The following is a 12,500-nucleotide window of genomic DNA, read 5'->3' as shown; positions in this document are numbered from 1 at the left end:
CAAATTTTTCAAAGATGCTAGGAAGATTGATTAGATTTTCGTGGTACGGAATTGTTAACATATTTTTATAATTAAATGGTTTGACCTGCGAAGTATTAAGAAAACATTTCCTAGCTTTGATTTTTGTCTTATCAATTAGATGTTTTGGATATTTTAAATTTTCTCCAATGTCATAGATGAATTGTATTTCTTGATCCAAAAACTGAAGGGAACAAATTCTATAAGCTCTCAGGAACATTGAAGAAAAAACTGGCGACTTGGATTTTTGACTGTGATACGAGTAAAAATGAATGTACGAAAGGACATTGGTCAGCTTCCTGTAAACCTCAAATTTAAGATATCTTCCACATTGGTGAATATTTACATCTAAAAATGGTAACATATTATTTTCTTCAACCTCTACTTTTTTTCAGTTTCCCGGTGGTTTCTGCAAAAATAGTTTGTCACGTGTGTTTTGTGATTTCTTTGCATATATATATATATATATATATATATATATATATATATATATATATATATGTATATATATATATATATATATATGTATATAGATATATATATATATATGTATATATATATATGTATGTATGTATATATATATATCAGACAATCTATGACCGTGATTGATGTCGCTGTCCACTAGCGAATTATTCAAATATATATATATATATATATATATATACATATATATATATATGTATATATATGTATGTATGTATGTATTTTTCCCCTGCGAAGAATCAACTATCAAGAATACTTCGTTTGATTAAGTCACTCCCCGTTTCTCCGGTGACAACTAAGTTCCCCTCCCCGTGGTTCTTCGACGAGTTCCTCGTCAGGCAAGGAAGTTCACTTCGGTTAAACTACAGCGTCCTCCATCTCGAGTTCCCTCTTGAGACGGTGTGGATCGAGGTCGTCGTCGCTGTAGAAAGGTCTGTAGGTGCCAGAGTTCTTCGGGTAGGCACTAGGTGCTCGCTCCCTCGGTTTGCACAGCTCCTGAAGAATGTCACGGAAGCAAATGGCGTCCACATTGACCCCAATGAGTTCGACGAGGAAGAAATCGCCTAGCTGCATCTGCTGGATTGAGTGTTCGATTTTGAAGGAGACAGACATTTTGCCCCGGTGTTCAAGCATACGTAGGCGAAGGAAGGGGCTCGCGAAAAGGCAGATGCGAGAAACCAGCTGTAAAAGGAAAGAATCTTTTCAAGAGTAGGCTCGAGTATTTATGTAATACTGTTACAATATGTCAAACGTACCCTTATTTACGTTGGTAAATGTAAAAAAAAAAAATGACGTGTGTTGCCTGTGTCTCCAACCCTGCTCAAACCGATAAAAAAAAAAAAAAAAAAAAAAAAAAAACGAACCTGTGCGGCCGTAATCGTGATGAGGATGACGAGCCAGAACCAGATGAGGAGGAACAGCTTCTCGTTGAGCATGTTCTGCGGCAAGATGCACATGGTGTCCTCCTTCGTGATGGTACCTGACGGACCGTACCGACGGAAGGTGCACTTGGTTACTCTCGGGAAGACCGTGAGCATCGGGTTGAGCTTTGGGTCTTCTTCGTCCAGGTAGTTGAGGACCTGTGCACGTGAGTATCTTAGTAAGGGTGTTGTGGGAGGACGGGGGGAGGGTTGGAATGACGGAGAGGGGAACGCCCGTAATCTTCGGGCACTCCTATTCCTTCAAATAAACTTCAACAACAGTCAATCACATGTAACACGGCTCTTTTGTAATACTACAAGACCGATAGCGCAACCAGAGTTAAACGTATCCAATGGGAATGAAAATAGTACGATATAGGAGGCAAAATATATTATTCTTGATAATCTGATATTGTCACCTGCCATACCTACGTTTCCTTGGAGGGGTAGTGATTTCTTAAGGTTGTCTGCCAGCCACCTTACAACATTTCTAAATGCCCTTTTCTCTCTTCTTTTTTTCGGTATCATTGTGCAGGCTCTGCATTATCTTTAATTAACTTATTCATTCGTTTATCTATTTAATTATTTGTTTATTCGTTTATCTATTCCGGAGAAATAAATGGCAGAGGTTGGGAATAGTAAACAAAGAGATGGTACACCTCAAAGCTCCTTTTTTTTTTTTTTTTTTTTATCCAGCATTGAAAATAGTCCATCTTGACAGGTATATGGTAGGAGCAAAAGTTAAAAAAAAAAAAAAAAACTCAGGATAGTCCTTTGAAGATGGGTTATACTCGAAGTATTAGATCAAAAACTTATCCTGAGTCCTTTCCTTCTACCTTATTCAACCGGGATTGCTCTGCACTAAGATGGTTTTTTTGTAGCTGGTTCCTCTGTGAATTATATTTAATTATGCCTCCCCTGGAGTAACAATGACTACTGTAACCCTAAGTCCATCAAATACAAAAGCCAACAGTCAGGGCTCACCTCTATCCCGTAGTTTGCAAAGAATCCCCCGAAGAATTTGTCTAGGAGGATCATCTGTGCCGCAACGTTGACCAGGTTGAGGATCTCACACGCGAAGTAATGGAAGGAGTAGATTCCGTTATGTCCCCGAGAGGCCATCATATACCTGAGATTCACACCAAGGGTGTGGAAGGAAAAGAGGGGAAGGAAAATGAGAAGTTAGACTGGTGTTCGTATACAACAAGCGAATGCCTTGCACATGAATGTTCATTATCAACTATCAGATACTTATTTCTTAGGTTCATATTGCCCATGGTCAACCATGCCATTCACCCCAAGACTAACTTCCTTTTGTTAAGTAAAGATGGTGTGTAAGCTCAAAGTGAACACCAGACATTTAAACTCTAATTGATCAAGTATTATAACTAAGTCCCTGTTGTTCTCATCAGCGACTGTGACTGTCGCTGTCTCATCACAAGTAACTAACAACGCTTCAGGTGCTTGATGACAGTCTGAATAACGCGTCTCTCGTTGATCAAACTAACACAGACCAAGACACGTTGTTAGAAGCGAGGTAAGAGGAATTAAGGATTCCGAAGAAGAATTGTTTCTTATTCGAATGAGACTAGTTTAGCGGGCAGATGATACTCCGGATTTTAACGGTAGCATACTTTACAGATTTTGTTTTTCTTAACATGGTGTACGGCAAACCTTGGGACGAGGTTTGCAAAGCACCCAAATGTGATCGAATATAGTTAGCGAGACTACAGTGTTTAAAACGTATTCCCACATTGAAGGACGTTCACGTTATTGATCTAGTGACGTTACAGGTATCCAAGGAAGCTCAAGGTGGTCACTGGAGTAGACAGACCCGTCTCCACAACCGACCCGACCCCCAAAGACTCGCGAGGTTTCTGTCGACTTACTTTACGATGTTTTCCTTCTTCTTCTCGTAGCACTTGTCGAGTGATTGGACATTAAGACCCTGTAAAAGCTGGTCCAGCCTCTTGTTTTCGATGCTCTTCCATATCAGGTGTGGCAGGTAGAAAAAGCAACCCTGGAAGAGAAGGAAAACACGGGTGAATTGGATGACAAGAAAGAGGTTTGATGGTTCCTTGTCAAGACTGTATAACCATAGGTACTACTATTCCATCTAAGACTCCTTCTAAGATTCCAACTGTCACTGCTCATTTTTGCATGCCTACCATTTCCTCGATCGTGGCCTCCATTGCAACAGCTACTACTACTGCTACTACTACTAACAGGATTACTACCACCATTATTACTACTTCTACTACTGTTGCAATTCCTATTACCACCACTACTACTACCGCTACTACTACAACTACTACAATTACTACTACTACTACTACTACTACTACTACTTTTTTTTTTTTTTTTTTTTATAAATACTTTCAAAAACGACCTCCATCCTATTGGAACTGTGTGGTGGAAGCAGCAGGGTCTGTCTTCCATAGACACAGTTCATTGGCCCCTCTCCCGCCAATGACTGTGGTCGACGACCCTTTCATTTGTTTATTTATTTATTTATTTCTAATAATGCCTAGTACAAGAGTTCATTTATCCTACTGTCAACCACCGTTTGCTCAAAATCCAGGTTTTGTATATGTGTTGATTTGGGCGGTGGGGACCTGGTACCTCTCAGGCACAAGAGGGCTGATCTTAGGAGTGAGAATGATAGTCTACATCTCATCCATGAAACAATGCTGCTTTTTGGTTGTTGTTTCTTTTCAGCCATTACCTCAGCCAGCCGAGCGTAGAATGCCTTTGCTCTAGGACCCATCCCACCTGAAGTCGTAAAGGTTATAGGAGTGAATGAGCCCTGGTCTACATTCTGTATGCGCTCCTCGTACATCCTGATCTTCTCATGCTCGTTCCGAGAGTGGGATGCCTCAATAGTTAGGTTGCTGTAACAGGGGGCCATCGGATCAAATATTCGCATGTCAAAGAAAGCCAATTGTCCCCGTGTCCAGAAACCTCTTGCGCTGACATCCACTCTTGCTTCATCTGATGTGTTCCACGTGCGGTATCTGAAGTTCTCCCCTCCTAGTGGGAGTAATGTTGGTTCGATAGTCACATCCTTGCACACCTCCTGAAGCATTTGGGCAGTGAGATCTCTTACCTCATCGTGTCGCATGCAAATAAATCCACCTTGCTTGCATATCATTGCATGGTCTGTAGTAAATTGTACACCACAGGAGCATCTGTTAGGCAGCCCTCCTAGCTGCTGCTACTACTACTACTACTACTACTACTACTACTACTACTACTATCGTACTACTACAACTACTACAATTACTACTACTACTACTACAATTACTACCACCACTACTACTACTACTACTACTACTACTACTACTACTACTTCTTTTTTTTTGGGGGGGGGGGAAATAATACGACCTCCATCCTCGTGGAACTGTGTGGTGGAAGCAGCAGGGTCTGTCTTCCACAGACACAGTTCATTGGCCCCTCTCCCGCCAATGACTGTGGTCGACGACCCTTTTATTTATCTACTTATTTATTCATTTATTTATTTTTAATAATGCCTAGTACAAAAGTTCATTTATCCTACTGTCAACCACCGTCTGCTCAAAATCTAGGTTTTGTACAGTATATGTGCTGATTTGGGCGGTGGGGACCTGGTACCTCTCAGGCATAGGAGGGCTGATCTTAGGAGTGAGAATGACAGTCTACATCTCATCCATGAAACAATGCTGCATTTTGGTTGTTGTTTCTTTATCGGCTGAAAGAAACCTGCACAGCGAAGCTATAGCGATAATCCCATACCACACTCCTGGTCATATGGCCATTTCCCGAAGGTTGAGTGTGGTTTGAATTTTCCGCCAAAATCATCGGAAATTTAAAATTCCCGGCTCTGTGCAGGCATGCGCATTGTCGACCCCACCTCCCCCTCCCTATCCCCTCCCTTCTTACCCGGCTAGCTCGAGCCGGACGTCGCGTTACTTAGATCGCGGAAACGGGACCGAGTGGTTAACTCGCTGCCCACATGGGAGCAGGCGGTCCCGTTTCCTGCTGGTTAATCGTCTGTTAGTTTTATCGCTTTCCGCTTGGCTGCTGGTTTGTCTCATTCTTCGACTTTGATTTTATACGAGCACAATCCGTCCCCGTCTTCGAGCCGTCCCTGGTAAACAACCCGGGTCCTCTCGGAGGACAGGGGACGTGTCTTATGGTACGGAGTGTGGCGCCCCCCAGGGTCATCAGGCCTCTCGGCAGCGCCATACCTCTGACCATCATCGGTCCTCTATTGCCTTACGGTTTGTATCAGGCCCTAGGCGTAGACTTTGACCATATACGATCGCAATCCGTCCCCGTCTTCAGGCCGTCCGTGGTAAGAACCCGGGCCTCTCGGAAGACAGGGGGACGTGTCTTATGGTACGGAGCGTGGCGCCCCCCAGGGTCATCAGGCCTCTCGGCAGCGCCATACCTCCGACCATCATCGGTCCTCTATTGCCTCACGGTTTGTTTCAGGCCCTAGGCGTAGACTTTGACCATATACGATCGCAATACGTCCCCGTCTCCAGGCCGTCCGTGGTAAGAACCCGGGCCTCTTTGAAGACGGGGGGGACGTGTCTTATGGTACGGAGTGTGGCGCCCCCCAGGGTCATCAGGCCTCTCGGCAGCGCCATACCTCTGACCATCATCGGTCCTCTATTGCCTCACGGTTTGTATCAGGCCCTAGGCGTAGACTTTGACCATATACGATCGCAATACGTCCCCGTCTCCAGGCCGTCCGTGGTAAGAACCCGGGCCTCTTTGAAGACAGGGGGACGTGTCTTATGGTACGGAGTGTGGCGCCCCCCAGGGTCATCAGGCCTCTCGGCAGCCCCAAACCTCCGGTCATCAATGGTCCTCTAACAGCCTCATAGCTTGCTTCGTCAGGCCCTAGGCGTAGACTTTGACCTTATACGATCGTAATCCGTTCCCCATACGTCTTCGGGTCGTCCGCGGTAAGAACCCGGGCCTCTCGGAAGAGAGGGGGACGTGTCCTATGGTACGGAGGGGGTGCCCCCGAGGGTCATCAGGCCTCTCGGCAGCCCAGTACATCCGACCAATAATGGTCCTCTAACGCCTTAATGGCTCCCTTTGTGAGGCCCTAGGCGTAGACTTTGACCTTTTCCACTCGTAATCCGTTCCCCATACGTCTTCGAGTCGTCCGTGGTAAGAATCCGGGCCTCTCGGAGGACAAGGGGACGTGTCCTATGATACGGAGGGTGACGCCCCGAGGGTCATCAGGCCTCGGCAGCCCCATACCTTCGACCAATAATGGTCCTTTAACGCCTTATAACTTTCTTTGTCAGGCCCTAGGCGTAGACTTTGACCTTTTCCACTCGTACTCCGTTCCCCATACGTCCTCAAGTCGTCCGTGGTAAGAACCCGGGCCTCTTGGAGGACAAGGGGACGTGTCTTATGATACGGAGGGTGGCTCCCCGAGGATCATCAGGCCTCGGCAGCCCCGTACCTCCGAGCTTCAATGGTCTTCTAACGCCTCACGGCACCACCCTCCTTCCAGGTTTCTTAAAAAAAAAAAAAAAAAAAAAAAAACACCCAGCCCTTCTCATGAGCCACAGCCAACCTCTTATCAACTTCACTTGGCTTGAGTTTAAAGATGACTTACCTGATGTTCCACCCCCAAGTAAAACACAAAAGAACTTTAGACTTAGGGAGTCTAGTGTTAGTTAAAATGAGTATAAATTAGTTCAAAGAAACTACAATCATTTAGTGTAATGAGAAGAGGAAAATCAGTTTTAAATAGTACAGTTTAAGTTGGCGCAAAGTGCTAGGTATTACATAAATAAAATGCCTTGACCTTGGAGAAAAAAACAAAAAACAAAAAAAAACAGGTCGAAATGGACATGACTTCTCCTATTCAACTTAAGCTAATCTATAGTCATGATGGTCAAGAACTTTACCATGTTGAAATTAATTTCAACGCTCACTGTGACTCAGGTCGAAATGACCATGACTTTTCCTATTCAACTTGAGCTAATCTACAGTCATGTTGGTCGAGAATTTTTCCTTGTTATTATTTATTTCGACGCTCGCCGTGACTCAGGTGGAAATGGACATGACTTTTCCTATTCAACTTGAGCTAATCTACAGTCATGATGGTCGAGAATTTTACCATGTTAAAATTGATTTCGACGCTCACTGTGACTTAGGTCGAAATGACCATGACTTTTCCTATTCAACTTAAGCTAATCTGTAGTCATGATGGTCAAGAATTTTACCATGTTAAACTAATTCAACGCCCACTGTGACTCAGGTCGACATGAACATGACTTTTCCTATTCAACTTAATTTAATCTACAGTCATGATGGTCGAGAATTTTACCATGTTAAAATTAATTTCGACGCTCACTGTGACTTAGGTCGAAATGACCATGACTTTTCCTATTCAACTTAAGCTAATCTGTAGTCATGATGGTCATGTTAAACTAATTCAACGCCCACTGTGACTCAGGTCAACATGAACATGACTTTTCCTATTCAACTTAATTTAATCTACAGTCATGATGGTCGAGAATTTTACCATGTTAAAATTAATTTCGACGCTCACTGTGACTTAGGTCGAAATGAACATGACTTTTCCTATTCAACTTAATTTAATCTACAGTCATGATGGTCCAGAATTTTACCATGTCAAAATTTATTTCAACGCTCACTGTGACTCAGTGATGTCACGGTATGATAAGATGACGTCATTGTGATAAATTGACGTCACCATGTAGTCCTATGACGTCAATTTGTGTCCCTGTGACGTCACGAGACGATCCTATGGCGCCATGATCAATCCGGTGACGTCACAGTATAATCACATGATGTCACTAGGTATTAAACATATAGAAGTCCGCTTGTGGGTGATGAGACGTCACAAATTGCCATAGCACACTATTGGATGAAGACGCTCGCCACGGGCTTCGAGAACTTCCCGCGGGAAGACTTGGGGTGAGTTGGATACATACCGAGGGTCCAGGCCCGTCTTCGTGGGAGACGCTCAGGGAACGTCTTCACCCAGGACGAAGCCTCTTGACTAACGCCCACGGACGAGGTCGCTCGGAAACGAACTTGGCCTCGCATACTCCCTTTCGGTTTCTCGCTTACCCCGAGGATCTTCACGAAACTAGTGAGAGTGGTAGGCGTACGTTGGACGGAAGCAAGCGTCTCCACACTCATGTTCCTAGACGGCTAGTTGATGCATTTGCCCACCGGGGAGGGTGCATCGGCCGACATCTCAGTGGCTCTGAGTGTGTTGGCGGACGTGGAGTTCGGGGTGGACTGGGACGGGTCTGCCCTTGCTCCCACACAGAGACTTTATTGGCTCGGGATTGAGTGGGACACAGTCAGCGTCCTTCGGGTGCTCCCCTGCGCCAAAAGAGCGTGCTTCTCTCACACGTCCTCCCTCCTTCGGTGGCGGGGGGCTCAACTTCGCGACCCCGGCCCTTCCACTGAGCCGCTTGGGGCGCCGACGGCTGGTACGGGAGGTCGACAGGAGCATACTGCTTCTCCCGCGTGACCTGCCCGGGCCGATACCCTCAGCACTCCACAGGTTGTTGCGTCCCTGGCTTCGGTCGGGGGCCCTACGCCGGTCGCTGGAGTTTCTCCGCACCCACTCTGTGGAGCGGGTGCGGGACCTAGGGACTGGACATCGACGACTCCCTTGGGGACACGGTGTCTCTACCACTCGGTCGCCCCTGTCCCATGTGTCGCCATGGAAACGGCTCCACCCCTCTCATCTCAAAAAAGTGGAGGGGGCAAAGGGCGACCGAGGAGTGGGGAGGGGCCAGGAACCGTTGAACAGGATACAAATTTCGTATAATTTACGCATTGTGTGAACAGTGCAATGTTGTGCATGTCACATTCTTCGGCGTGGGTACTTGACGTTTCTGTCTCCCCTCTACTGAGTGATAAAATGAATAAGTCTCCCATAGGAAAGACACACGTAATAACGGTTTGATTCAGGCTTCACCTCTCCTCCCACCTGTCCTCGTCTCATGCATAGCTTCGCTGTGCAGGTTTCTTTCAGCCGATAATATTTCTTTGTCGCGGCTCGTGCCGCTTAAATTCTTCTTATCGGCTTAAGAAACCTGCACAGATTTAGGGTCCCTCCCTCCTCCCACAGGCGAAGCCTTCATTTCTCATTGAAGTGACGCGACGTCCGGCTCGAGCTAGCCGGGTAAGAAGGGAGGGGATAGGGAGGGGGAGGTGGGGTCGACAATGCGCATGCCTGCACAGAGCCGGGAATTTTAAATTTCCGATGATTTTGGCGGAAAATTCAAACCACACTCAACCTTCGGGAAATGGCCATATGACCAGGAGTGTGGTATGGGATTATCGCTATAGCTTCGCTGTGCAGGTTTCTTAAGCCGATAAGAAGAATTTAAGCGGCACGAGCCGCGACAAAGAAATATTTCAGCCATTACCTCAGCCAGCCGAGCGTAGAATGCCTTTGCTCTAGGACCCATCCCACCTGAAGTCGTAAAGGTTATAGGAGTGAATGAGCCCTGGTCTACACTCTGTATGCGCTCTTCTACTACTACTACTACTACTACTACTACTACTACTACTACTACTACTACTACTACTACTACTACTACTACTACTACTACTACTACTACTACTACTACTACTACTACTACTACTACTACTACTACTACTACTACTACTACTACTGCTGCTGCTGCTAATGCTGCTACTACTACTACTACTTCAACTACTATTACTACTACTACTACTACTACTACTACTACTACTACTACCACTACCACTACTACTACTACTACCACTACTTCCACAACAGTTATTACCACTACTACTACTACCACTACTGCTGTTGTTGCTGGCACTAGCTCTTGTGTTAAAGTCACTTAAAGAGCTACAATCGACGGCGAGGGAATACTCACCATAGCGAAGAGAACGAAGGGGACCCATTGGTAGTAGGCGTGGTAGTGGTGTTCGTATTTGTCTTCTTGGTACATTCCAACGCCTTGGTGGGGCCAATGTGACCTGTCCTCCGCCGTGATGTTTACTGCAACATAGGTCATTGTCAGTCAGACAGTCCCTCCAGCATAGGAGAAGTAAAAATGTGATAGACGGCAGTGGCGTAGCAAAGGGGGAGCGGGAAGGGCGGTCCGCCGCGGGCGGCACGTGCCAGGGGGCGGAATGTTGATGGGGTAAGAAAAAAAAAAAAAGAATCTAACAAAAATCTTAGATTTCATACCAAAATGAGTTTTTAAGGTTGTAATATGGTACTGTTTTTAAACAGATTTTTTAACTGTAGCCTCAGGACCGTGTCTAAAGCAAAATTTCTTAGCTTGTGAATATTTTCCTAACCTACATTCGCTTTAGACGCTATTCTAGCTTTCGGCGATTTTGTCAGCTATTTTAAGATAAATTAAGATATAACGGTGACGTGAATTTACGTAGATACGAGTGCCGGTAAAACCCGAAACCAGCAAGATTTAACTTTTTATTTATTGATATAAAATGGCACAAAATTAACTCAAAATATCTAGCAAATTGATATTTGTGCTGGTCTATGGCAGCAGCCATGTTGTAGGATCGATGCATGCTAGGCGAATTTTATATTCCTCCTCCTCCTCTTCTCCTTTGTCTCCCTAACTTTATTTTCCTCCTCTTTTCCTCCTCCTCCTCCTCTCTCCATCTTCCAGTCTTTACACCACGTGTCCACTTTTGCTTTGGCTCTGAGGGAAAGAGACCCAATCTCACATCTGCTAATCTGTTTTCCCCAAGTCTCCCACTTTTTTTCGAACTTTCAATTATGCTTACACATTCTGTCGTCTAGTGTGAAGGTGGACGACATCCAACAGTAGGTGACGATGGCTTTCTTGGACTTGACACCGTCTTTGAAGCACTGGATAGGACTCCCGATGTAATCACTGGCGCTGATGAGAGCACAGCCCAGGAAGCAAAGGGCTGTGGTCCATCTATAGTGGAGCTTGAAGACAGCGCCATCGACAATGGTCGACTGGCCGTGCTTGACTTTGATCAGTCCCGCAATTGAGGCGACTACTCCGACCACCATCATGGATCCTTGGTCTGCACGGGTGGAAGGAGAGACGTAGGGGTAAGACAGAAATGATAAGAAGCTCTGCCAAGGGATTCGAACCCTGACCTGTGCTTCGTACATAATCACGAAGTCACGCACAGGTCAGGGTTCGAATACTTTGGCAGAGCTTCTAAAAAAGTTCAGTCTTAAACATATGTAAGACAGAAATTTCTAGAAGCTCTGCCAAGAGATTCGAACCCTGACCTGTCGTACATAATCACGAAGTCACGCACAGGTCAGGATTCGAATCTCTTGGCAGAGATTCTAAAAAAGTTTAGTCTTAAACATATGTAAGACAGAAAATTTTAGAAGCTCTGCCAAGAGATTCGAACCCTGACCTTTACTTCACTTAGGAAATTTCACTGTTTGTACTATTTGCTACAGGAGTTGGAGCAATTATTGTTGCTACTAATATATAATTCCCACGTTCTCCATAGTGGGTGCATCTCACCTACGCACCTAGACCTTAATGGGCTCCGACGAAATCCGTGAAAGTCACCACCAACGTGTAGCACTTCAAACCGCGGTTGGATTGGTACTGCCAATGATCATCATGTTTAGCACCCTCGACTGAGGCGATGGCCAAAGGATATGAAGTCAAGTTATCGCGTGATATCTGGCTCGGCCGAGTTTCTGAAAATTGCTCAGGAAGCTCGAATGTGCGTTGTGTCGCATTCCAAAGCTTTGTGGGGGGGGAAAGCTCCCTCTCCTGGAAGATCAAATCCCCAAAACCAGATAATCATTTGCGGAAAAAGAAGTGTCTTTGGTCCTAAAATAATATTGAGACCTTCGTAAGAGAAACGAAAGAGCTAAACAAATAAACAGGTAAATAGAGTGAACGAATATAAGAGAGGGAAGATTAGTAAGTACATGAAAAAGACAAATAAAAAAAAAGAAAGGAAGAGGATGGAGAGCGAGATAGGAGTGAGGTTGCATTTAGCCTTTGACTTTTATCTTCGGATAATTGAAAAAAGAAAGAAAATGGGAAAGTGGTGGGATGGAGTAGA

General features: G+C 45.1%; 1 protein-coding gene across 1 annotated transcript; it reads right to left on the bottom strand.

Annotated features, from left to right (window-relative positions):
• Window positions 1-693: 693 nt before the first annotated feature.
• On the bottom strand, window positions 694-12,020 carry LOC143037922 (innexin inx2-like). The gene is made up of 7 exons (XM_076206597.1): window positions 11,953-12,020; window positions 11,214-11,483; window positions 10,328-10,452; window positions 3,311-3,441; window positions 2,406-2,550; window positions 1,365-1,580; window positions 694-1,182 (listed from the first exon to the last, which is right to left on the bottom strand). Exons 2-7 carry the CDS (start codon window positions 11,470-11,472, stop codon window positions 859-861), a joined length of 1,200 nt encoding a protein of 399 aa, XP_076062712.1. The 5' UTR covers window positions 11,473-11,483; window positions 11,953-12,020; the 3' UTR covers window positions 694-858.
• Between the last annotated feature and the right edge of the window lie 480 nt (window positions 12,021-12,500).

Source organism: Oratosquilla oratoria, chromosome 23 (assembly GCF_046742065.1).
Source record: "Oratosquilla oratoria isolate Oo_2021 chromosome 23, ASM4674206v1, whole genome shotgun sequence".
In the NCBI taxonomy this organism is placed as follows: domain Eukaryota; kingdom Metazoa; phylum Arthropoda; class Malacostraca; order Stomatopoda; family Squillidae; genus Oratosquilla; species Oratosquilla oratoria.
This window is presented reverse-complemented; position numbering and strand designations above follow the sequence as displayed.